Source organism: Arachis hypogaea, chromosome 3, assembly GCF_003086295.3.
Source record: "Arachis hypogaea cultivar Tifrunner chromosome 3, arahy.Tifrunner.gnm2.J5K5, whole genome shotgun sequence".
Classification (NCBI taxonomy): domain Eukaryota; kingdom Viridiplantae; phylum Streptophyta; class Magnoliopsida; order Fabales; family Fabaceae; genus Arachis; species Arachis hypogaea.
In genome coordinates this window covers 5,215,340-5,242,859 of record NC_092038.1, presented here as the reverse complement: position 1 = coordinate 5,242,859, position 27,520 = coordinate 5,215,340, and the positions used below count along the sequence as shown (strand labels likewise).

Sequence of the window (27,520 nt, the reverse complement as noted above, 5' to 3'; positions counted from 1 at the left end):
TTTTTGGTTTCCCATTATTTTGTAGTTAAATCAATAAAAAAAACCCTTCATAAATCTTATTGGCACCTACTCAAATGAAGATGCTAAAAACATCTTCTTATAAAGATTTTTGTGTTAAAAGTGTATTTTGTTTGTTTGGCTACATTTTAAAAAAATAATAATACTTCTGTAATACATCAAAATCAAATCATACAATTCATGATCTAATGGTAAAAAAGAAGCATCTTCATATGAAGACAATTGTGAAATCTTTATGGTAGTATCTACCAATCTTATTTGCTAATTCTTTTTTGAGTAAAGTTGAACCTTGAATTTGTTGTCTTGTCGAAATAATCATTTAGCTTAAATTTGTTTGTTGTTGAAAATCGTCACTGAATTTGTTAGTGATTGAACTTTGAATTTTTTCTGTCTTGCTAAATAATTTCTTAATTACTTTGTTTTTGCTAAAAATCATCGGCAAGTTTAATTTGTTACTGATTATCATCAAATTTGTTATTATCTTACTCTTACTTAGCTAAACTTTTTTGTTGTTAAAAATAATCATAGTTGAATTTTTTGTTTCTAAAAGAATTAATACTTGATTGTTATTAATATTTGTGTGAAGACATACATTTTAACTTATAATTTTAATTTTATTTTTATAATTTTATAATTTTATTTAGATTTAATTACTCTATTGATCTTTATAGTTTTATTAAATTTTTAATTAGATTTCTACAATTTTTTTTCAATTGAATCCTAGACTGCTTTTAATTTTATAATTAGATCTTTTTTAGTGTAAAAAATATTATAGTTAATTGAATATTTTTTGTAAATTGAAGATATTTATAATTAAAAAACTAATTAGATCTTTAACCACATGTATTTAGGAGAAATATTCTGTTAATTTTAACGTTTTTGACATGAAAAGACCTAATTACAAAATTAAAATTTGTATAGGGATCCAATTGAAAATAAAAAACTATAAAGACCTAATTGAAAATTTGACAAAACTATAAAGATTATGTCTAAATCAATCAAGCGAGCCAATAACTCATCGATTGAACTAGTAACACGATGATCCGGTCAGATTAAATACCAGTTCGATTTTGATAACTATACTGGTAAGTGCAGGGTGTTCTGAAACCGGACCAGATTGGTTGGTCAGACTGGCCCGACTGCAAACTGGAGACATTAACGGTTTGTTTTATTGATGGAAACCGCCAATTCAAAAACGGAATCAAACCTCTGAACCGTCCGGTCGGATCGGACCGGAAACAGGCAGGTTTGTAGAAAACGACGCCGTGTCTCCTCTTGAAGGGCAAAAAAAAAAAGTTGAGCGCGTAACAAGGGAAAAACTCTAGCCTCACCCCCGCTGCAAGGAGGAGCCGTGTTTGCCGCCGTCCGTCGCATTCAGGGGCGTGTCTCCTCGTGTCTTCGTGCGTCGCAGGCGTTCAAGTCTTCATCTGTTCGCAATCATCAGTCGCTGGCTCGCAGGTTCTTCCTCGAGCTCGGCGTCCGTTGTCTTCGTCTGTCGCCGTCCGTCCTCCTCTGCGATCGAAGGTCAGTGACTCAGAGCTCACTTGTTCTTCGTTTTTGTGTGTTCTACTTGTCTGTTTTGTGATTTTTTGTGTTTTCTACTTGTCTGTTTTGTGATTTTTTGGATAGTGATGAGCTGCTGCCTGTGTAATGTAGCCTGCTTTGTGTTTTACTGTTTTTGTGAGTTAATTATGTTTAGATTGCGAGTTTGTGACTGTCTTAAACTCTTAATGATTTATTGATTTCAGTTATGGATAATATTTTTACAAAATGACCTTTTGCTTTCAGAAATTATACACTAAATCACTAATACCACATAATATTTTTCTGTTACCTTTGTAAGAACTTAAAAATTTTACTCAAATGCATCATTGTTATTCTGTGATGCTTACGATTCCTCACTAGTTGCTCGTGGAATTGCAGTGTCTGTTTGATGGTGCTGATGAATACTTGCAGCTTCTTGACACAGCCAGCACTACAATGCAACCTTTTTGTAACATGCCAGATAGATTTGCTTATAAGAGTTAGATATAGATTTGCTTATAAGAGTTAGATATAGGATAGATAGCTGGTTAAATGTAGAAGGGTCAATTAGAGGATCTATATTATGAAAACTAAACTAGATTTGGACTCCGGTTTTTTGCTTGTTTCGAATCATTCATTCCTAGCATTTATTCTATGATATCCCTTATGTACAAAAACTACAAAATTAATGCTACAGCGGGTGAAATTAATGAATGCAATGCAATATCTTAAACCATACAAATGGTTTATTAAACAACTAGCATAATAGGAAAAGAGATGAATAACAGAGTAAGTGTACTACAAGTCTACAACACTTCTAAATTATAATCGATTGAACGGACTCAACATAGTATTAGTAGGCACACCTAAGATTATTGCATGGCAATATTAGTAGCCTGCTCTAGTGCTCATAACCAGCAATGAAGGTAATTGTGAATTGTGATGCTGCTATTTATTCCTGTTCTCCCCATTTCAAATTTGGTAAGACTTTGGTTGATAATATTTCATGTAGTACTTTAAATTTGAAAAACATTTTAAGGTTTATATAAGACTATAATTATGTTTGAGTATTTATTTATAATTTATTTATTTTTTATTATAAAAACGGTTTTTTATTGAATTACGGTTGAATTGGTTAGACCAATAAATTAATGAGCCGGTAGCTAAAACGATTTGATAATCATTCCGGTTTTTAGAACCTTTTTGCCTTTTAGTATCAAAAATTAAATTCTTTTTAAAATGTTATTATTGTAGACGAGTTCTCCTTCTTCCGAGCAGCCGCCGCAACTACCTCCATTTTCAAGTTCGACTCTCACTGCGACTGGTTACCAACCTCCTCAATACAGCTTCCCTCATTGCTCCCTCTTCTTTATTGCAGGATAACCAGTCTTCTATAATAGCCACAACCATCCCAAGAGGACCAAGCAAGGGGCCTGCTAGTACTAGAGAAAACACCCGAGAACAAGAGTGCTTACAAGGTGTTTGACGGAATGCGTACTCTAAATTATGTAGCTTTATTGCTCATATAGTCATATTTGTGGGTTCCTAAGTGTGTGACTACGAGTGTGATTATGAAGCTTGCAGTAGTTAAATAGCATATAGCAATATAGCATAGTAGCTGGTTAATAGGCAAGTTCCAATTTCCCGAGTGCTTAAACTCTTCTTTAGATTCAAACTGAACATTTAAAAATGCTTCTAGCTCGAAAGCTATCTCCTTCAAAGCTTAAGCCACTCTTTTATTTATCACTCCTTCCTGAGTGCAGAAACCTTGCCCACTCAAAGCTCTCTTCAGTTTTGGTAGCACACTCAAAATTCCAGATACAAAACTGCCCAAAGTTTTTGCCACAACCCACAATTAGTTTGATTAGGTTTTTCTCTTCACAGCCTGGAGATTCAGCTTTGAAACAAAATTTGCCTATCTCGCGTGAGGGTAATTATGATGAAGGGACATCCCCATCTGTTGTTTGCCCTGGTTGTGGTGTTTATATGCAGGATTCCAACCCTAAACACCCTGGGTATTTTATTAAACCCTCTGAAAAGGACCTGAACTATAAATTGTTTAACAATCTTGAACCTGTTGCAGAAGAGCCTGAGTTCTCCAATTCTGTTAAAAGAGGGATTGTTATTGAACCTGAAAAGCTTAATGATGATGATGCAAACTTGATCAAGAAACCAGAGAAGCCAGTGGTATGTGCACGCTGCCATTCGTTGAGGCACTATGGGAAAGTAAAGGACCCAACAGTAGAGAACTTGTTACCGGATTTCGACTTTGATTATACGGTGGGAAGGAAGTTAGCATCAACATCAGGGACCCGATCAGTGGTGCTGATGGTTGTGGATGCAGTGGATTTTGATGGATCATTTCCACGGAAGGTTGCAAAATTGTTGTCTAAGACAATTGAGGATCATTCCGCTGCATGGAAGCAAGGCAAGTCAGGGAATGTGCCAAGAGTGGTACTTGTGGTGACAAAGATTGACTTGTTGCCTAGCTCATTGTCACCAACAACATTGGAGTATTGGATTAGGCAAAGAGCGAGAGAGGGTGGAATTAACAAGATTACTAGTTTGCACATGGTGAGTTCACTGCGGGATTGGGGAGTGAAGAACCTAGTCGACGATATAGTTGCACTAGCTGGGCCTAGAGGGAATGTCTGGGCTGTTGGGGCACAGAATGCAGGAAAGAGTACATTAATAAACTCAATAGGGAAGTATGTTGGGGGGAACATTACACATCTGACAGAAGCACCTGTGCCAGGGACGACACTCGGCATTCTCAGAGTGGAGGGTGTCCTTCCAAGGCAGGCAAAATTATTCGATACACCTGGCCTTCTTCATCCTCACCAGATCACAACACGGTTGACGAGGGAAGAGCAAAAGCTTGTTAACATGGGCAAGGAGTTGAAACCTAGGACATATAGAGTTAAGGTGAGTGCACTGAGATGCTAATTCTTGGTACTGAATTTCTTATATGCATTGCCAGTTTGTACTGTGACTATTTTTTAAAGATAAAATAAATATTTGTTATCTTGTTAACACTTGCGGTAATTCATTGTGGCAGGTTGGTCATTCTATTCACATAGCTGGTCTAATGAGGTTGGATATTGAAGAAACATCCCTAGATACTATTTATGTCACAGTGTGGGCATCTCCTTATCTTCCACTGCATATGGGTAAAATAGAAAATGCACCCAAAATATTCCAAGACCATTTTGGCTGCCAGCTACAGGTATTCACTTTGCTCTTGTTTATTCAATAAAAATTACACCACCACCACCACAACAACAACAAAGTCTTATTTATTCCTCTAGGTGAGAGACTACTTATTCAATGAGATTAATTTTGATATAGTCTCGGTGTAAAATATTCTACACTATCAACAAATCTTATACTCCTTTCGTTCCTTTTAATGTATCCAAAATACATTGATCTAAAAATATAGCAAATGGTGATAATGGCGAATAAAAGGAACTATGATAGATATTGTATCCACATACAATTTGTATCCACCAGATAACTACAATTCGTTTCCAAATACATTATGCACTAAAACGTGAGAGCAACAAAACGTTTGGTACATTGTTAGATCAAGGAATTATCCAGATACATCTGTAGAAGGATGTGCCAAAAACTGATAATGGCAGATATAAGGGGATTAGGGGAATTTGTTATCATACCACAGGACTTTATTTAATCAATCTTGATATATATACACACAAAATCAGCTATTAAATCAACCACCTATATAGAATATATGTTGAAATACAAAATATACACTAAGAATGAGTTAAATAAGACATGTATTATACACAGACACAGTGGATGATTTGGTAGCTGATTTTTTTTGTGTGCGCATATTTCATTGTGGCATGAATGATATTGCATTAAAATTTTCCTCGACTGTAACACCATTTTGAACTGTTCTTTGCCAGCCTCCAATTGGAGAGAAACGAGTTCAAGAGCTTGGGAATTGGGTGAGAAGGGAGTTCCATGTTAGTGGGAACAGTTGGGGGTCAAGTTCTGTAGACATTGCTGCTTCTGGGCTTGGTTGGTTTGCCATTGGACTCAAAGGAGATGCAGTTTTAAGCGCTTGGACATATGAAGGTGTTGATGTTATTCTTCGTAATTCTTTATTACCTTACAGATCACACACCTTTGAAGTTGGTGGATTCACAGTTTCCAAGATCGTGTCTCAGTCTGACAGAGTTTTAAATAAGTCACATCAAAGAAGTGATAAAAAAGCCAAAGGGGTTGACTCAAAAGCACCATTATCGAGTGATCTTGACTCATCAATGTTGACATCTAACTGAAGCATGTAACACTGGTGTTCACAGTAATGTAACAATGAAAAAAGTGATTTTGACTTTTTTTGGATACATCTAAAAATTAATGTATTTGTATTTAATTTTTATCCAGATACATGATATATTAATCCATGATTGTACCAAAAAATAAAAAAAAATAGTTAAAATGACAATTATTGTAAACTGGAAATAAAAATAGAAATAGAAATTGATTACTACAATGAGCTCCATGAGCTAAACGATAATTTAGTTTTGTTTAAAATATTTCGTTTGACTTGGTATCTTTTGGCTTATATCTGATTCATTACATGTATATTTACTAATTTATCAATATCATAATCATTATATAAATAAAGAGGATATTGAGTAACTAAGTTAGGTTGGTCTAGTTATTAACTCACTAATCCGTATAAGCAAGTGTTGAAAGTTCAAAAGTTTTGTGCATATAGTAGTTCATTGATCAGAAATTCTTAAATGGAGTTCTGATTCATGACAGATTAGTTTTTAATTTGTCAAGTTGAGAGATAACATAGAAAAAAAAAGAGATATTGAATTGACCTTAGGGACCTTGGATATGACTAAATGGCCAGAAGAATGGTTAAACTTTTAACATCATCATTATAATTCATTTTAATTGAAAACTGTTTTTATGTCGATTTGTCTTTTAGATATTTGAAAAAAAAGCTTTGTACAATGTAATCAATAGTATACTACAAAAAGTATGAGTTATTATTTGATAGAGTACAAAAAGAAGGAAGAGAAAAGTTTAGAACCAGATACTAATACTAGTAATTAGTAGTATGCGAATTGTTATGTGCAATAAAGATAACTACTTCTTTTCTTTTTCTTTTTCTTTTTTTTTTCATTAAATGGATATTTTTGCAAGTCACAGAACAAACTTTGGAACGTTTTCTTTTTCTTTATTTTTTTTCTTTTCTTTTTTACACTTTTCTACTTTTTAATTTATAATCAACCGTTTTGTAATTGTACTACATGGTAAGTGCCTCGACAAACCCCTTTAAAGTTTAAAGACTAAAAAATCTCTTGACAATGGATTAAAATTATAACATAAAGGCATATTCCGTAAGTGTTATGTGCAATGCTTGTTGGAATCACCAACATTTATTTATGTGGCTAATTTTCTGTGAAGTGAATTTCTCAGTATCTTGAGTGAATATTAGTTGGATAAATTCTTCTCAACTATGTTATGGTCCATACTCCATACTTCTTATTTTTTAAATATTCTTTGCTTTTTAAATACTATTTTCTTAAAAGGAAAAAGAAAAGAAAAGAAATGTACATATACTTTATTTAGTATTTTTTTAAAGGATTTTTGTTAAGAATTTCAATGTAAAAGGATTTTATTAAAACAAAAATAAAGTTTTACTGTATCTATAATGTATTTATTAAACAAGTTTTAAAAATTCAACTGAAATAATTAATAACGTGTTAGCAGAATCAAACAACAGAAATTGTAATAGGATAGCTAACTTAGGGTGTGTTTGGGAAACCCGTTGGAAGGGAAGAAACACGTTTAAATTTCTTGAAAGTTTCAACTTTTGGTTTGGTAGATTTTTTTCTCATGAACGCAGAAGTGATTCTGCTGCCAAAACCAGCGTTTACAAGAAGCAACTATTAGGATTATATTTAAAATTAAAATAATATTTTAACTCGAATATGTCTAAAATAAGCATAATAACTTTGTGCACGTTGAATCTGTTTTTTATAAACTATTGAATTTCATTAAATAAAAATTAAATATGGCCTTAAAAGAAGAGAATTGATGGATTATAATAAATTAATAATACATTAATACATTAATAAGTAATTTAAGAATAATATTATATATCCAAGTCTTTTTACGAAGTAAGTTAAACAATAAGACTTAAAATAATACTAATCATAATTGATTTTTGTTGTATTAGTGTTTTATTTAAATTTTTGTTCCATTGTTAACAACAAATAAATCAACAATTTTTTAGTTTTATTTCACAATCTTAATTCAAGGAGCGGAAACGACTCCTTTTGTGGGTGTCTCAAGGTCTCAATAGTTTCGAAAGTAAAATTAAAGATAAAACAAAAACATACAAGGTACCGGAGGCAAAGTAAAGTGCAGAAATTAAAAGAGAAAGAAAGAATAAGATGAAGAAGAACAAATAAAAAGTAAAGAACTTTGATTAAAAATAGAAAATAAAGTACAATTTTGAGTTCAGACTTCAGAGGAATTACTTAAGATTCCCAGTTTGCCAGAGAGACTGAAAGCGTTTTTGAGTCTCCAAGTATTTTTCAAGAAGAACTGAACTGATTACAATATTTTTCTAAAACTCTATTTATAGACTAGCCTAATATCAGTTAACAGTTACCAAATTTGAATTTTTTGTAACTGTTTCCGCACTTGTTTCCTTGACGACCATCCTGTATCCTATTTTGATGCACCATGTTGATAACTACTTTGCATATAGCACGTCCTATAATTCAGGCTTAATTCAAATTAATAAAAACTGCTTCTTTGCTAGTGAATTAGAAGCTTCCCCTAATATATTGAATCTGGCTTCATAAGTTAATAATAATATTATCTTATATTTATTTACTTAAAAAAATTATTTTTTTTTCTAAGTGATAATAATTTTTTGCCTAACAAGATGCCCCAAGATTTTTCACTTGAAGACATGCAATGATTGAAAGTGAGAAAACTTAGTCGTTTATTGACATTTTTCTTATTTTTGACATTGAGAGTCAATTGATATTTTAGACACATCCGCTTGACAGATTAAATGCCTATTAGTAATAGACTTAACCGAATTTCTAAGTCTATAAAAATTTTTACATTAATAGTTGAACTGTCAATGGGGTATATTCTTTTGTATGAAATTTTTAAGTGTGTCAAATGATATCTGTTCTAATTTCGACAAATTAAATGTGTATCAATTGACCTTTATTTTGACCTTTAATATTTTAGTTAAGAGTTTTTTGACACACACTTTCATTGTTTTAATTGACACAATTTTTCTAACTTCAGAAGTAACAGAATCTTAACTTCGTGAAGTTGTTTATTTCATATGTTAAACTCTAGGTGTCAATTAAATTTGATAAAATTTCTAATCCTATAAAATCTCCACACTAACATTCGAATAGTTTTGACTCCAAGCGCTAATAGACTTAACAGAATTTCTAAGCCAATTAGACTTTTGTATTTATGAAGTACATACCCAAATGTCAATGAGAGATTAATTTTGTCCAAAATTTTAAACTTGATGCATCTCTTTTTTTTTTTTTTTTAGACAAGTCATTTATCTTATACTTCAGAAATTTCTTTTCGATCATCCTCTATATGGCTTATTTAATGAGATGTTTGATAAATATTCAATCTTTCTTTTATCATCTCTTTATACTTTGCTTCTTTCTCAACTTTTAACTGTTCAATTTGTCTAACATATTCAGTAAGTTGAGTCATGTCATGATATTGTTGATTTACAAATTTCTTTCTAATTCCAAATTCTAATCCATTTATGGCAATTTTGACAATTTCAGAATCTGGAAACTGGAGTACAACATCTATTTCTCATGTTTTTGAATCTAGCCAAATACTTATCAATTGATTCTCCGACATTGCGTTTGATGGAGAATACATCACTTAAACTAATTCTCAATTCACTACGAAAAAATTGTTTATGAAAATCTTTTTCTAATTGCCTCGGAGAGTGAATTGAATTTGGCTTTAGATTAGAAAACCATATAAAGGCATTTCTTGTTAATGAGGAGGGAAAGAATTTCATTTTAAATACTCATTTGATGCCACTTCATTGATTTCGACAGTATAGCGAGTAATGTGCTCTATTGACGATTCTTCATCTTTCCCATAAAATGTAGTTAATGACTTAGAAAACTTTCATCCCTCAGGTAATTCAGTTTGTTGGATAAATTTAGGAAAAGGAGACATAAAATGAGGTTGATTTGTACATCCAACACTAAATTCCAATCTTTTTAGAATTTGTTCAATCACTTGATTGACATCTTGCCTCCCAATATTATTTTGCCCAAATCTTTCTAACATATCATAGCATTTTGACCATGTCTAGGCATATGAACATCATAATTAGGAATTGTTCCACCGTTCTGACTGACATTATCAAATCTTAAATTCAAATTGTCATTTTTTTCTAAATTTATTACAGTAGCAATCCTATTGACTTGCCTATTTAATTGTTCAATTCTAGTGTTTGTGTTTTCTAAAGAAGGATTTAAAATTGTCACCATTTGATGAGTTAACATGTTTACTAAATCATGGTGGCTTTCATCCATCTGTTGCCTAATATTTGCTAAAGATTCCACAGTTTGACTAGGTTGATTAACATGCATTGCTCTTGACATGTCAGAAAATACAGGTCTGGAATTTTCTACCTTAGTGACAGTTGACGTAGTAGAATTAGATGCACTGTTATTTTCTGTATTAATAGCATGTGAAAAATTTTATCGTGATACGGGTGAACCTGACGCCCCAGAAACAGGTACATTTGACATGCCATATGGATTTTGATAAATAGGATTTTGAAAAGTTGAGTAAAGAGGCACAGGCAATCCTTGTGTCACCATGGAGGGACATACCCCGGTGGCATGCCATATAGCGGCCACCCCAAAGTATTTATATTAGTTGCATTTAACCTATATGGGCATGGCCAACGCCATCATGCCTCACTCACATCAAGGTAGGCTCTGCGTTTAAAATCACAGGAGAATTTCCGGATTCATTTCCTCTAATCTCATCACTAGAAGTAGAAGAAGATACTGCAGATGTATTTGACATGTCAACTGACGTTGATTTTTTGGTCTTTGGAAACACAATCTTCCCACTACATAACCACATACAAGTTCAAAACTTTTAATTTTTTCTTTTGACAAACTACAATCTATTGACAAGGTCCCACCAGGCGTGTTAATTTGTTTTACTCAAATTTTTGTTCCATTGTTAACAACAAATAAATCAACAATTTTTTAGTTTTGTTTCACAATCTTAATTCAAGGAGCGGAAACGACTCCTTTTGTGGGTGTTTCAAGGTCTCAATTGTAGTTTCGAAAGTAAAATTAAAGATAAAAAGAAGACATATAAGGTGTCGGAGACAAAGTAAAGTGCAGAAATTAAAAGAGAAAGAAAGAAGAAGATGAAGAAGAACAAATAAAAAATAAAGAACTTTGATTAAAAATAGAAAATAAAGTACAAGTTTGAGTTCAGACTTCAAAGGAATTACTTAAGATTCCCAGTTTTACTCTGTCATGCCAGAAAGGCTGAGAGCGTTTTTGAGTCTCCAAGTATTTTTCAAGAAGAATTGAACTGATTACAATATTTTCCTAAAGCTCTATTTATAAACTAGCCTAATATCAATTAACAGTTACCAAATTTGAATTTCTTGTAACTGTTCTGCACTTGTTTCCTTGATGACTGTCCTGTACCCTATTTTGATGCACCATGTTGATAACTGCTCCTGCATATAGCACGTCCTATAATTCAGGCTTAATTCAAATGTTGAATAAAAACTGCTTCTTTGCTAGTGAATTAGAAGCTTCTCCTAATATATTGAATCTGGCTTCATAAGTTAATAATAATATTATCTTATATTTATTTATTTAAAACAAATTATTTTTTCTCAAGTGATAATAATTTTTTGCCTAACAATTAGACTAATTTAATAGAATTTGGTTAACAAAAAGACTTGGATTGTAGTATTATTCATCTTTTAATATATTAATATATATAATTTTTTATTTTTAAATAAATAAATAAATAACATATAGATGCACTAAAATTTTTATAATATTAGAAATTGATATTAAAATAGTATTTAAACTATAATATAAAAATATAAAATAATTAATTTTATTTTATATTATTTGAAAAATAATTAAATTATTTTAATAAAAATGTATTAAGTAACTAATTTTGTTATAAATATTATTATATAATATAACTTTTTATCATTAAAAAGTGACGTAATTATTTATAAAAATACTGTTTTTCTAAAATAAATTGAAAAAAATAAAAACTCAATATTTCTATGTATTATATATAATATTTTAAATAAATTATATTTTTATAAATATTTTGATAAAAAATTATAAATAGTTAGTAAAAATTTTTTTAATAAAATAATTTAATTTTTTGTTAGATAATATAAAATAAAATTTAATTATTTTATATTTTTATATTATAATTTAAAATATTATTTTAATATAAATTTTAAATATTATAAAAATTTTATTATATAATAATCGATCTTAATGTATAAAAGTTCATTTATATTTTTCTGTATTTATATGTATTTATTTTTAAAAAATTATATTTATTGTTTAAAATATTATATATTATAAGATGTTTTCTATTTTGTATTTATTAAAATCTAATAATGTTTTTTTTCTTATAACAGTTTTTAAGTTTTATTTAGTAAAATTAAATAAATTATAAAAAAACGATGCATATTTAAAAAAATGACACATTTAATGCATACAGAATTATTGTGATTATTTTGGACACATTTTTTAACTGTATATTATTATTATACTATACTTTATAATGGATATAAAGAAGGGAGGAAAAGAAAAAGAGAAAATGAAAGTATGAAACCCAGTAAGATGCCAGCTATATACCAATGTCTATAGATTGAGAGAGAGAGAAAGAAAGAAAAGAAAGAAAGAAAGCAAGCTAGACACACAGGACATTCCATTTTGACCACTCCTGACAGCAACACACTCTCTCTCTCTTCTCTCTTCTTTTCTTTCTTTATTTATTTTTCACTTTGTTAGTTTGTTTTCATAGATATTCCCATTATTATTTCCCCAAATTTCATCCGATCGGAGCCCCCGTTACGCCGCCGCCGGAATCAGCCAATTCCGCAATGGGCCTCCTCCGGCTCGTTCTTCTCTATTTCTAGGGTTTCTTTGTTTTCTCTTTCTCCCTCCGCGTGTCTCCTATCGTAGCTTCTGCTGCGCTTTCCCACCGGAGACATGTCGCGCCAAACGGCGTCGACGGCATTCACTAAATCCAAGACTCTCGACAACAAATATGTACGCCATTTCTCTCCTTTCACAAATTCACTTTCGATTCTCCGTACGATTTCAGCCTTTTCTGTTCTCTGTTTTCGCCAATTGCCAAAAGAATGCTGCTTAAATTTAAGATTTTTTACCCATTTTCTGGGGGGTGAAGACGTGAATTTCTTGTTTTAGAAAGTATATAGCTGAAATTGAATTAGTGAAGGGTTTAGTGTTGTGTTCATTGTGGAATAAGAGATGTTTCTGAATGAAATTTGAAAGCCTGGTGGTGGTTTTTACTTTAGTAGTACGATATGGCACATAATGTGGAGGATAGTAGTATATGGGAACTGTTGAAATTACGGTGACTGTGTGAATTGTAACATTAGTAATCATAAGCTTACGGTAGCAATACCATGACCTTAAAAAAAGTAGATGAAGCTGATGGTAGGGTAGCTGGTAGGCTGTAGCAGCTTTGGGCTGTAGTGGTGGTAATGTTAGACTTAGGGTGCTGGGGTAATGTGGAACTGGTGTTAGGCAGCCAAATAAGAGTACTGTTGTTGATGTGACTATGGTTGCAATGAGGTCATATTGCTAATAACATGATCTAGTGGTGAGGGATGCTACTGCTGCTGATGATGATTGGATGGTAGCAGTTAATAAATGTTTTCTAAAGGGACTGTGTTACATTGTTTGATGCTGCTTCTGGTTGTTCCTTCATCTTTGTTAAATCATCCAGCGTTTGCAGTTCACATGTGGCAGAGAATGCACTTGAAAGTTGAAATGTTATATTCTGTAATTCATGGATTTTTTATTATATGATTTCGTCTCTATTTTGAAACTGCTGTTGGATTGGTATATTAAACTGCTTTGATTTTTTTCATTGGCCAATTCTTTTATTCTTGTTTTTTTATTTATTTTTGCTTGTGAGACTTGGAGCAGATGCTGGGAGATGAGATTGGGAAAGGAGCTTATGGTCGAGTTTACAAAGGTTTGGACCTGGAGAATGGAGACTTTGTTGCAATTAAACAAGTCTCTTTGGAGAATATTGCACAGGAGGATCTCAACATCATCATGGTATAAAATGTCTTCATATCATCCCTCTTTTAATTTTTCCTTAGATTGAATTATCGTGTTAACTGTTGATTATAAAGCAGAAAGTTAGTCTGTTATGTCTCAACAGACCCAATTGAGGTTGAGATGGACATCTGAGGCTCTCATGGTGGCTTGATATTGTGTCCATATGTCATTCAACTGATATGGTCCTTGCTTAGGCTAGGTCTTTCACCTTTTTTAAAAGGTTTGGATAAAAGAAGAATTTCATTAAGATGGAGAGAAGAATAAACAAGGACATGGAGGATAAGAGATCCTCATACAAGAGCACAAAACAATCAAAAGAAGAGCTATCTATGAGGGGGAAGTCCTCTAAATGAATCATGAGGTTTAGGATGCCAAATATATAATCATTTTCCATAAAAATATCGTGTTTGACAATCTGTCATTGAAGAGACTACTGGCATATATTGCATAATGGCACAAGGAGTTAACCTCTCTCCTAGTCCTAAAACCAACAAACATACTCAAGAGAAACTGGTCTATTGCTTAGGCTAGTTCTTTTTGGAGCAGAACTTCTTCACATATTCATAATTTGGCAACATATATTGTATGATAGATAAAGCAACTAGAAAAATCAATTCAATCTTTCTGAAGCTCTCAATGTCTTTTTAGCTCTTTATATTGCTTTTCTTTCCTCATCTATTATCTACATTACTAATTTGGGTGCTGCTTTGGCTGTTGCTTTCGTCTGATTTGATGGATGCTTTGATTTTCCAGCAAGAGATTGATTTGTTGAAGGTACTGTTTCTTAATATTGTATCTGTGCTGCAATGTGTTACTATGCTACAATGTATTCCCCCCCCCCCCCCTCCCCCCCTTCTTTTTCTCTCTTCCCTCTTTTGTTTTTTTAATATGTGTTCTTTACATGTCTACTTTCCTGTAATGTTTTTTGTTTAAACTCTCAAAATCACACTACCTATCATGTTAACTGCTAGTAATCTGATACAGAATTTGAACCACAAAAACATTGTAAAGTATCTTGGATCCTTAAAGACGAAGAGTCACCTGCACATAATTCTAGAGTAAGTGACCTCAAATCTGTGTTACAATGTAAATAAATCTCATTGTAGCATAATTTAATGGTACTTTAGAGGAGTCATGATTTTGCTATGTGTTCTTTGTGACTTAATAGGTATGTGGAGAATGGTTCACTTGCAAATATAATCAAGCCAAATAAATTTGGTCCTTTTCCAGAATCACTGGTTGCTGTTTATATTGCCCAGGTTTGGGGGTACTTATGACTTTTCCATTGCGATCTTCCAAGGATTTGGCTATAAGATTTTATGTTAAATGTATTATATGTTGAGCTAGGTGTTGGAAGGCTTGGTTTATCTACATGAACAAGGTGTTATTCATCGAGATATCAAGGGTGCAAACATATTGACAACTAAAGAGGCAAGTCTTCTATTTTTCTAGCTCGCATTATGTGCTAGGGCTGTGTTTAGGCAATTCTTTTGCTGGTGTGTATGCATTGTTATTCAGGTTATTATCTATATACAAGTGAGTTTTGTGTCATATATTCCCTCCTCAGTTGGAGTTAATTGATTGAATCAAGATGTTGGTGCTTTACTGTGTATTCATATTAATCTATCTAAAATCAATATTTGGCCATGGTGGGTACTGATGTGTGGTTTTAGTGGTAAGAGCAGTAGCCTATGGGCATTCATTCTATGCGACAAAGAAATACCACTAAAGGTTGAGGAGAAATTTATTGTACAACTAAAAAAAGGGCAGCCTGGTGTACAAGCATCAACTGCAAAATATAAAAAATGTTCTATGGGATTGAATGTTGGATGGTAAAAAAGCCAACAAGAAAATAACTAAAGGATTAGGATGTTGAGACAGGTGAGTGGACACATTAGGACGGATAGAAGCAGCAGGAGTAAATGCATTATAGATAGAGTTTGGATAGCTCAGTAGTAGAGAGATGGTAGAATCTTATTAGGTGGGATAACTGTAGTTGTTATATTTTCGTCTTTGTTCGGAAAAAAATGTATTTTGCATTTTTACCCTTTTTTCCCCTTCCCTCTACGATTCACCATATCTTTTTGCTTTTTGGAGTTTTCCCCCCTTGTTGCTTCTGTGCTTAATTTGGTCTATGTTGATTTTCCCCCTTTATGTTTAAGTTAATGGCAATTTACTGTATTTTGTAAGGAGTGAGTCAAAACTTAACTTTTTTGCCCGCATTTGGAAATCAGAAGACAAGAGAAGGGGTTCCCAGTCTTGCTAGCTTGTTTTTAGCATTATTATGAACTACTAGGTACTAGCTATTCTGCATTTAGTAACTTGTACTTTGCTTGGTTAGTGTCTCATGATCTAGTTACGAGTTTTATTAATTTTCTTGTCATTGAATCTAGTTCAATTAATTCTCACCAATTATAACTCTTGCTTTCTTCAGGGTCTTGTCAAGCTTGCTGATTTTGGTGTTGCGACAAAATTAACAGAGGCTGATGTCAATACACATTCAGTTGTTGGAACACCATACTGGATGGCCCCAGAGGTATTAGCTCTGAGCACTAATAATTTGTTTAGAGCTTTTAATCATTACTTTATTTGAATAATCTATAACAGCTTTTGGCATGCTGTTTATTTTGTTTCTTTCTCAGGAAGGTCTCATCTTCCCCTTGGTTTCTGTCTCTTCTCTCATTATTATGTTGTATCTTTCATAATATAAAAATGGTATATTTGTTGGGATGAGCACCAAGATGGCACTTTAGTTGTAATAAAACCACTTATCTTAAAATTTAAGATGTTAGGCAGAGACACATGAATAGTTATATATCTAATGTGGCCCCTCACACACGAGCCCTTTTTGGACTTGAAGCGTGAAAGCTGTGAATTATTCATATGTTTATTTTATGCTGATTGTTTCTTTATTTAGAAGAATGGGGCAACAAGGGCTCTTTTGGTCATAGCAGCTCTAATATCATGTCATCAAATCACTTATCATAAAAGTTTAAGCTGTTAGATAGAGGCCACTAATGGTTAAATATCTAATGTTAGTCCACCTAACAAAAAAGGATTGTGGATTATAGCAGTGGCTTCTAATATAATGTATTAGCCTTATTTAAGGACACTCATGGATAATGTTCATTTTAATTTTTCAGGTTATAGAAATGTCTGGGGTTTGTGCTGCTTCTGACATTTGGAGTGTTGGGTGTACAGTTATTGAACTTCTTACATGTGTACCTCCGTATTATGATTTGCAGCCTATGCCAGCTCTTTTTCGTATTGTCCAGGTTTGTATATGTGTAATTAGTTACTCTTTCTTCAAGGTTCCTAGGACCTTCTTTTATTTACATTTGGATAAATAAAGGCATCAAACTTTCTTGTGTAACCAATGTGTGGTTAGAGTTTCGGGTTTAAGATTTAGTCTCATTGGAGCTCTCAAAGGCCCATGAAAAAATTTATTTGATCTATATTTCGTGTTGTGAAAAGAAACTTTTTCTTAATCCCTTGACTTTTCTCTCAGGATGAGCATCCTCCAATTCCTGATAGCTTGTCACCTGACATTACCGATTTTCTGCATCAATGCTTTAAGAAGGTAAAGCAAATCTTAACTTATTGGTTGGAATGCATACAATGTATTAACATAGATGCTATGCCGGCTGCATGTGACTTCCCTTTGAGTATTCCTTTCGGCCCTTTTGCTCATTGTTCCTGTCCTGATGTTCTGTTGCACATGACAGGATGCTAGACAAAGGCCTGATGCTAAAACACTGCTGTCTCACCCTTGGATTCAAAACTGTAGACGTGTCCTGCAGTCTTCACTCCGTCATAGTGGAACATTGAGGTTTGATAGCATGATATATTATTGTCCAATTATGTTATTTTTGGTCAAGTGTAGCCTTCTAAATACGAATACTTTGTGATCCAGTTATCACTTTATTTTTATTCTCATTATTCTGATGCTTGATATTGGGTGACATCCATTTTGGTTGAATTGACATTTAAATGTCACAAAATGGTCTTTACTCTTGTTATTGTACTTCTTACTTTGTCTTTTCTAATATTCTTTCTTTCAAAATTAAAGAAAATGAAAAAAAGATTGTATCAACAATTTCCAAATGTGGTCTTTCCTTTATGATGTTCCAAGATACTGACCAATTAGCTCAACAAATCAAATCTTTATGAAATTTTTATTTTGATAGAAGAATTCATAAGATTTGAAGGAGCTGACATGTTTCTGTTTGTTATCATTTCTGGTATAGTTTGTCTAATATTGACAATTAGCATGTAGCTTGAATCTTGTGCGTCAGATATTGATATTTTACAAGGCACCAAGTGGTTGTTACTTTCATCATTTTTTTTCAAATTTCAAGTAATATACACAATCCTCCTCCGTATACTACAGCAGACAACTTGACTTAATGAAATCACACTGTTGTTTTCTGAATTAATTGTCCTCATTGCTTAGCTTCTTACTTTTAATTCGTCTTCTAATTATTTGAGAATAAGAATCATCTAATATGGAATACATTTTCTATTTCGAAAGTGTTTGTCTATGCATTTTTGTATTAACACTTTGAAGATACATTTTTTCTACTTTGTGAAATGAGTATGTTTATAGTTCTTGGATGCATTTACAGTTAGACTGTTGTTTGAATCATTTATTGTTGTTTACTTGTAGCTCCAGAATTTTATAGCTTTTTAATTTGAGTAATGGTGCTACCTCTACAGAAACATAGAGGAAGATGATTCTGCAGGTGCACAAGTTTCTTCTGTTGATCACAAGGGTGCTGGTGAAAGATCTTCAGCGGAGAAAGAGGTCAGTGTTGAATTGAAGCTATGGGAATCTCCTTTCATTGTCATTTCTTCTGGTGCTAGTACTTTAAGAATATAATCTAACACATTAAACCAGGAATCTGCATATTTTGAGCAATTATATTGTTTTTTTTTTTGGATACTGTATTTTTAATTTGTTATTATGTCTTACTTTCAATTTGAATCTTATAGGATCCTCCAAAAGAGTTTTCAACTGTGACCGTTGATGGCAGCAAATCTCACGAAGACAATGCTTCAGATTCTAACTTTCTCAACGAGAGAACAGAGAAGGCTGATGATGTTCCATCAGATCAAGTTCTTACCTTAGCCATTCCCGAGACGTCGTTTCTACAAACTGGTTCTAGCAAACTCTCATCTAATGGAGAAGTAGATGGTTCTGGGCCAACCGATGATCATGGAAATTCTAATGCTAAAGACCTACATGCAGTTGGGGTGAATGGAGAAGTCAAATCTCCAAAATCAAGAGGGATGGCTAATAAGCTTGGAGGAAAAGACAGTACCAATAATAATGGCAATAAATCATTTGCTTTTGGAACAAGAGGTCATGATAATGGTGCCCTGGTGGTAATGCATCCATGTTTCTGCTTGCTGATTGAAATATCCCTTGAGCATTTATTTGCTTTCTGTCCGAAATGATTTCTCTCTTCAAACAGATTTCTAGTATTCTTTTTCTTTTCTTTTACTGCACACATATTACAGAAAGAAAGAAGCCGTATTTTAGGTTAAGATGACCAGTACTCTAATGAAAGGTATCTTATCAGTAAATCCATTTAGAATATGGACACGGTCCCTTTCCTAAAGTCTTCTGTCTTAGTTATGATGCTGTAGTTCATCAATAAAATACATCCTCATTCTTTGAATGATGAAACTAATGGATTTGTCTGATTGCTATTTGAAGGCAATGAAGGTACCAGCCCAAGGGGAAGGACATGAGCTGAGTAGATTTAGTGACCCTCCAGGAGATGCATACTTAGACGATTTATTTCAAGACAAACAACCTGGCGATGCTGCTGCTGAGGCTTCCACATCTACATCCACTTCACATACGGCTAAAGGCAATGCATCCATGAATGATGGTGGGAAAAATGATCTGGCCAAGGAGTTGAGGGCCACCATTGCCCGAAAACAATGGGAGAAGGAGAGTGAAATTGGACAGGCAAACAATGGTGGGAACCTTTTACACCGAGTAATGATAGGTGTTCTAAAAGATGATGTGATTGACATTGATGGTTTGGTATGTTACCAGTCTACAGTAGCTCTTTATTTGAAATCTATGTTTCTATCCCTTTTGACTTTTTTTTTCCCCCAAATAAATCAGGTCTTCGATGAGAAGCTTCCTGGAGAGAATCTTTTTCCATTGCAGGTACCAAGTCTCTTTTGAATCTGCAGTTGTGATTTTTTGTTATTCTGATGTACCTCTCCTCTGAATAATATCCACCTCCCTAACATACTATGGTCTGTTATACTCAGTTCTAGCATCTCATGTATTCACTTTCTTATTCAACTTTATGTGATGTACACGGATGTTATTTACTTATTGTATGTTATTTGATGTGAGCATACCTTTACAAAATGCAAAGCTGAAACTGTTCTTCAAAATTTGCTTATGTATTTATAAAGTATGTATTACATATTATGCACAGTAGAAATTTCTTGAATTTGTTATTTGGTTCCCTTTTCATTTTCATTTTGATTTTGCGGGGCATACACCATGGTGAAGCATTTAATTCAGGGTTGTCAAGTGACATACATTCTTTTTAATTGTTTCCAATAAACTGCTTCCATGCAGGAAAATTTTTGTAATCAGCTTAACAAATTCTTGACTGCGTTTGTGATGTTGTTTGCATGTTGTAGGCTGTTGAGTTTGGCAGATTAGTTGGTTCACTACGGCAAGAGGAATCAGAAGAAGTCATTGCCTCTGCTTGCCAGAAACTTATTGGTATATTTCACCAACGTCCAGAGCAGAAGATTGTTTTTGTTACCCAGCATGGTTTACTTCCTCTGGCAGATTTACTGGAGGTTCCTAAAACACGTGTATGTTGTCCATAATGATACCTTATTTTACTCATTGTTGTCGGGCATGGCCGACATTTTAGTAAGTGGGAAGACATCTTATCTTTAATGGATGTTGCAGGTCATATGCTCTGTGCTTCAACTTATAAATCAAATAATTAAAGACAACACTGATTTTCAAGAAAATGCATGTCTTGTTGGATTGGTAAGTCATATATACATTTATGCTCCTCTCTTTCCCATTTCTCTTATTTTATTATCCATTCTTATTTCTTATTAAAATTAGCAAGTTTATTTTGGCTCACTTGGCATGCTCATTTAGTTAATTCTCTGTCCAGCATGAGCATTCTTATCTTTCTGATTTGATATTGTGTTTATTGTTGAGTTAGGCTTATATTTATGAAACTTCAATAATAAAAATGGGTTCAACTTTTGTAAGGAATTAACCAAAATCACGGTAAATTGAGAAATTGAAAGATTGTATTACTGTTCAGTCATGCCGTCACACAGAATTCAGTAAATAACTTCTATGCAAAAGGGCATATTCCTAATGTGTAATCTAGCAGATGACTTTTACAAATGTTATATGATCCTTCTTTTGTGGGTAATCAACTACCTATGGTTTGTCACAGTTGCATTAATGGCTTACTTAATTTGTAAGATGATGTTTTTTATTGCTGAAAATGGAAGGATTGAATATGTTTCAGTTATGACTTCTTTCATGACTCTGGTATTACAAAACTCCCACAGTTCAAGGTTGAACATTCAAATAACATTCCGTATCACCTAAATGTGATGAACTCATTAACCCAAATATATATCCATGACTTGGAAATATATTATGAACAATAGTAAAATGTTCTTCGGAGTTTAGATTTAAGTTATCTACATTAACTGCTTTCTATTCTTAAGAACCCTGAACAATTTTGGGTTGATTAGGATTTTGCAAAATTAAAATCAGCCCCATAAATATATGGAAAATGATAGATCCTCCTAAGTCATTCTCTAAACATCCTCCTAATTTCTAAACAAGGAAAATTTGAGTGCATTTCATATTTACTCTAGGCTGACTATTCTGAATAAATTTAGGTCAAAACAACGAAACAAGTCTAAGTCTATTTTGTGCTTAGGCTTCGTAGATGCTTGGTTGTATCAATAGATATCCTTAAATATCTTGGTTTAGCTATATTCTTAATTCTTTTCAAAATCCCCATGGCAGATTCCTGCAGTCATGAGCTTTGCAGTACCTGATCGACCCCGAGAGATTCGTATGGAAGCAGCTTATTTTTTGCAGCAGCTTTGTCAGTCAAGGTTTGAAGTTTTTTATGTTACTGTTAGTTGGTTTCTTTCATACTCTCATACTTTTTTTTAAATAAATCGTTTACCCTTGATGCAGCTCTTTGACATTACAAATGTTTATAGCTTGTCGTGGAATACCTGTACTGGTGGGATTTCTTGAGGCTGATTATGCCAAGTACAGGTTAGTTGTTTGTGAATGGTGTTTATATTCAATTATTCGCATTTTACTCCAGGTTATAATCTACAATTCAAGGCCAAAACTTGGTTGACACTTAACATCATGCACACGTTTCTCAAGGTTATAATCTACAATGCAATGCCAAAACTTGGTTGACACTTAACATTATCCACACATTTTGTTATGACATTGTCTCAATAAATTTCCTTTGAGAACTTTTCAGCGTCTTCATCTTGTTTTTTGCTAAATTTAGAGGATTGGGTCCTCTTTGGTGTGAATCAGGGTTTCTTAATAGATAAGCAGTGAGACTGTGCTTCCTATACTGATGTTTTGAATTATTCTTGTTTTATCTTTTCTCTTTTTGCCATGGAGGAGGATCCATGATCAAGAGAATTTCTTTTAACATTGTAATTGTTATTTTGATGATGCATGTGTCTTTTATAGAAAATATTTGGCTATATTTCCCATTAGTGCAGTATGCGGTACTTATGCTCAAGATGTGTCTATTTTGAACTGTCTTGTCTCAGGGAAATGGTTCATCTGGCTATTGATGGCATGTGGCAAGTATTCAAGCTTCAACAGTCGACTCCTAGAAATGACTTCTGTCGAATTGCTGCAAAGAATGGAATACTCCTTAGGCTTATAAATACCCTTTATAGCTTAAATGAAGCAACTCGGCTAGCTTCTATGTCTGTTGGGGGTGGACTTTTGGTTGATGGTTCATCTCAACGACCACGTTCAGGAATGGCAGATCCTACACATCCTTTTATTGTTCAGAATGAGGCATTGCTCTCTTCAGTAGATCAGCAGGATATACCTAAAGTGAGGCGTGCAGTACTTGACCATCACGTAGAAGCTTCCCATGCTTCAACATCCAATAATCGAAGATCAGATTCTACTTACTCCTTGGATGTTGATAGGCCTCAATCTAGCAATGCAGCATCTGAACCAAGGGATTCTTTTTCTCGAGCAGATGTTGAATCCAGACCTCAGCGTATCAGTTTCTCTGCCAACAGGACATCAACAGATAGACCTCCTAAAGCATCAGAGACTGCATCAAATGGGTTATCAGTAACTGGAGGGACACAGCAAGAGCAAGTTCGGCCTCTTCTAAGCTTGTTGGAGAAAGAGCCCCCATCTGGACGCTTCTCTGGCCAGCTTGAGTATGTGCGTCAGTTTTCTGGATTAGAAAGACATGAAAGTGTACTTCCTTTGCTACATGCCTCTGAAAAGAAAGCAAATGGTGAACTAGACTTTTTGATGGCAGAGTTTGCAGGTAAGAAGGATCCATCAACTGCCTTCAATGAACATATGTTAATAGATATAACAGAAAATTGCAATTAATTCAATCATAGACGTTCATTGTAAGCTTTTTGCTCTTCATTTTTTATTATTTCCTCTCCTTTCCTTTCAAACTACTTGAAAAAATGATTACATCAACACGAATAAGTGATCGAAACCTCTTGTGCAACAACCAGCCTTTGATTGCTTCTTGCATTCTAGGTTTTGATTGAAGAATTGGACTACTTACATCTTAGAATCTTCTATGTCACATATTTTCTCATAAATTAAGTTATTATCTTTACACCAAAATTTCTGATATTATATTATTGGTACTTTTGTTCAATCTTTTTGAATATCTAAAAGCATGTTGAGCCTAGTTCTAGTGTTATTGTTCCTGAAATTTGATTTAACCATATGTACTTTAAAAGATAAAACAGATCACCTTAGCTGCTGCTTCTTTTTTCCTCCAAATTTTCTGTGGTTTGGCTGTTATTTAATTGATTCTGTATCAATGGTATGTTCACATGTTTTGTGTGTGGTGTTGCAGATGTTTCTCAACGTGGAAAGGAAAATGGAAATCTTGATTTTGCTACCAGATTGTCTCACAAAGTTGCTCCCAAGAAATTAGGGACTTTAGGTGCTAGTGAAGGAGCTGCTTCAACATCTGGGATTGTATCCCAGACTGCATCAGGTGTATTATCTGGTTCAGGTGTTCTAAATGCTAGACCAGGTAGTGCAACTTCATCTGGGCTACTTTCCCACATGGTTTCATCATTGAATGCAGATGTTGCCCGGGAGTACCTAGAAAAGGTGGCAGACCTTCTGCTTGAGTTTGCACAAGCAGACACAACAGTGAAGTCTTATATGTGTAGCCATAGCTTGCTCAGTCGTCTTTTCCAGATGTTTAACAGGGTGGAGCCTCCTATTCTGTTAAAGGTATGGCCCAAAACTTACCCTTTAATAGCTTAGCTTATATCCTATTGGTTCTGACCATTTATGTATTGGCTTATTCTCCAGATACTGAAGTGTATTAATCATCTGTCAACTGATCCAAATTGCTTAGAAAATCTTCAACGTGCTGAAGCTATAAAATACTTGATACCAAATCTTGAACTCAAAGAAGGGTCTCTTGTATCAGAAATACATCACGAGGTGAGTCTTGGTGATCTTCTTGCTGCTGTCATTTAAAATTTGTTGTGATTAAAACATCTTTACATCATTCTGTATAATGCTTTCTCTCTTTCTTTTGTATTATGTTCAGTTTAAGTTGACAGTGATTATGGCAGCAACTAAAATGCTTCACTATTCAATAAATCGTAGGAAGATTGTTTGCAGACAGTACTCAAAGTCTTGCATGTTATTCTCGGCTCTGCACTGACTTGCAGCTTTACATTGCTTTTGATTCTATATTAGTGTGACTATCTAAAGTTGGCTTAAATGTTGTATTTCATTTATCTTTTATAGGTCCTCAATGCACTGTTTAACTTATGCAAGATAAATAAAAGGAGACAAGAGCAGGCAGCTGAAAATGGGATCATTCCCCATTTGATGCAATTCATCACATCAAATTCTCCCTTGAAACAATATGCTTTGCCTCTACTATGTGATATGGCTCATGCATCTCGCAATTCAAGGGAGCAGTTAAGGGCTCATGGTGGTTTGGATGTCTATTTGAATCTCCTTGAGGATGAAATTTGGTCTGTGACAGCACTAGATTCTATTGCTGTTTGCTTAGCCCATGACAATGACAGTAAGAAGGTGGAACAATCATTACTAAAAAAGGATGCAGTTCAAAAGCTTGTGAAGTTTTTCCAGTCGTGTCCGGAGCAGCATTTTGTACACATATTGGAGCCATTCTTGAAAATCATCACGTACATGATTCTAAATCCTTTGCCTTTTATTGATCCAATTATTGAAAGGATTTGTTTTTTACATTCCAATTGCTTGACAAGTTAGCCTCTTTCTAAACCATCATTTTTTGCACCCTTTAATTTTATAGTTGAGCATGTAAAATGAAAGGGTGTTCAACTTTTCAGTTCGATTGATGCATGGTTGAAAGAGAATTAGGAACTTGTAAATGTAGGGACTGAGTTATATCAATGGCCCGATGCCCTAGAAGCTTGACTACCTTGTTGCATAGAGCTATATAGGAAAAATAAGATATGGTGGGGCCAAAGCCGCAATGTTGTTTAGCTTATTATCTTGCCTTTTCCCGTTTCTTTTAGTCCAAATAGCATATGGGAAATATGGTGGGTTATTCTATGAGAGGAATTTATATGGCACACCAAAGATATCTAGATTTTCACAAGGGTAAGCTATAGGCTATACATAATAACTCTGCCCTCTTGCCAGAAATAGTTTGTGATGTTAGAAATTTTTTTTTTTCTGTTTTGTTTGTGAGCATTGTTCTTTTTGTCATTCTGAGTATTGGTCCTTCCTTCTATTCTACACTCTTTTTTGTTAATTAAGTCCCATTATAAAATTATGTTGCAGAAAATCTGCAAGGATCAATACCACGCTGGCTGTTAATGGATTAACACCATTACTCATTGCAAGGCTTGATCATCAAGATGCCATTGCTCGCCTTAATTTACTCAGGCTAATAAAGGTACGCATATAAGAATTGTTATACAGACAAAAAATTTCTATTTGGTATTTTACACTCTTTCCGCGACTTATGTCAACGTCTTTCTGCATTGCCTTAGTCACGAGGTGATAGTGTGTATTGAAATATTTGTATTCAAGAACTTTAAAGAAATGGTCTTCCCTGCACATTTGTTTTTTCCTTTATCTATTGTCCATAAACCAAATATATGAAAAAATGTTGTGGCAGGCTGTCTATGAGCATCATCCGCAGCCGAAGAAGCTGATCGTGGAGAATGATTTGCCCCAGAAACTTCAAAACTTAATAGGCGAACGAAGAGATGGCCAAGTTTTGGTTAAACAGATGGCTACTTCATTGCTTAAAGCTCTACACATAAATACCGTTTTGTAAATTTAGGGTTCAATAGTAATTTTTGTTTATGTATATTCGATTTTATTGGGGAAAAAATATTTATGGTTGTGTATATAATTTTGCCCCTTGTTTGGTTTGCTTATCATTTATCTTGGTTGAGTGAAAAAATGATTGAGTGGCGTATGTTAACTCATGGATCCTATTTTTGGGAGTTGGCTGATTTTTTTGGCTCCGAACTCCCAAAATGCTTAGTTTTCTCTTTTGGGTTCGGATGTGAGGTGGGAAATTATCTTAAGTACTGGTTTCCTCGTGTTTCTTACATTCGCTCAATTTGTAAACTATAACTATAACTCTTTATGATGTACGCGAAAAAATTTAAAAAGAAAAAGTTCAGAGTATGTTATCTGAAGGTTTACATTATTGGTACTTTATTTCCAATTACTATACTTTGTAGGTACATATATTTTGATTGAATATGATTTGCTGCACCTCGGAAATTATATTAATCATACATTTTTTTTCATGCGTTTCTAACTCTTGTCCTTTAATAACCTGGGGCCTTTCTCTCCCGTTTCAAACATTTTTTTAGAGTAAACTATTAAAATAGTATCTAAAAATGTGCATCAATGACAAAATAAATTCCAAAAAATGATAATGACAAATAAGTCTCTGAAAGATTTAAAAACATAATTAAAAAATAGATATTGAAAATATATTTTAGAAAATGACTTGAGCGATAAAATTTTGATATAAGTTTTTGGAATTATTATTAGAAAATGATCTTTTCATTCTTAAAATTTGGTAATTTTTTGTCATAAAACTATGAATGACCAGATTTATTTGAAAAATGAAGAAATCTAGAGATCAAATTTTGCTCTTAATTTTTTTAAATCATTATTCAAATTTTGCCACAAAAATCTAGATCTAATGGATAAGCTATTTGCTAAATATTAAAATTTTTTTCTTATAAAATATATTTATTGATTTTTTTGTCGTGTATTCAAATAATTCAGGAGTTGTTTTGTT

At 33.4% G+C, this 27,520-nt stretch overlaps 2 protein-coding genes across 5 annotated transcripts; both read left to right on the top strand.

Annotated features, from left to right (window-relative positions):
* Nucleotides 1-840: 840 nt before the first annotated feature.
* LOC112789014 (GTP-binding protein BRASSINAZOLE INSENSITIVE PALE GREEN 2, chloroplastic) lies at nucleotides 841-6,064 on the top strand. Of its 2 annotated transcripts, none has more exons than XM_029295424.2 (4): nucleotides 841-1,542; nucleotides 2,797-4,467; nucleotides 4,601-4,768; nucleotides 5,472-6,064. In XM_029295424.2, exons 2-4 carry the CDS (start codon nucleotides 3,232-3,234, stop codon nucleotides 5,847-5,849), a joined length of 1,782 nt encoding a protein of 593 aa, XP_029151257.1. In that variant the 5' UTR covers nucleotides 841-1,542; nucleotides 2,797-3,231; the 3' UTR covers nucleotides 5,850-6,064. The 2 variants fall into 2 exon arrangements, with proteins under 2 accessions (XP_029151257.1, XP_072088377.1); XM_072232276.1 differs by having other exon boundaries at nucleotides 1,303-1,542; nucleotides 1,942-4,467.
* A 6,343-nt stretch (nucleotides 6,065-12,407) lies between these two features.
* On the top strand, nucleotides 12,408-26,914 carry LOC112789012 (MAP3K epsilon protein kinase 1). Of its 3 annotated transcripts, XM_025830713.3 has the most exons (24): nucleotides 12,408-12,899; nucleotides 13,806-13,940; nucleotides 14,697-14,717; nucleotides 14,928-15,001; nucleotides 15,112-15,202; nucleotides 15,291-15,374; nucleotides 16,378-16,479; nucleotides 17,087-17,218; nucleotides 17,452-17,523; nucleotides 17,669-17,772; nucleotides 18,660-18,747; nucleotides 18,936-19,328; nucleotides 19,663-19,998; nucleotides 20,083-20,127; nucleotides 20,619-20,798; nucleotides 20,899-20,982; nucleotides 21,997-22,088; nucleotides 22,174-22,257; nucleotides 22,782-23,530; nucleotides 24,086-24,474; nucleotides 24,556-24,690; nucleotides 25,003-25,409; nucleotides 26,032-26,146; nucleotides 26,372-26,914. In XM_025830713.3, exons 1-24 carry the CDS (start codon nucleotides 12,840-12,842, stop codon nucleotides 26,531-26,533), a joined length of 4,134 nt encoding a protein of 1,377 aa, XP_025686498.1. In that variant the 5' UTR covers nucleotides 12,408-12,839; the 3' UTR covers nucleotides 26,534-26,914. The 3 variants fall into 3 exon arrangements, with proteins under 3 accessions (XP_025686498.1, XP_072088375.1, XP_072088376.1); XM_072232274.1 differs by lacking the exon at nucleotides 14,697-14,717 and having other exon boundaries at nucleotides 12,441-12,899; nucleotides 13,806-13,949; nucleotides 14,915-15,001; XM_072232275.1 differs by lacking the exons at nucleotides 12,408-12,899; nucleotides 13,806-13,940; nucleotides 14,697-14,717 and adding an exon at nucleotides 14,018-14,313 and having other exon boundaries at nucleotides 14,915-15,001.
* Nucleotides 26,915-27,520: the final 606 nt, after the last annotated feature.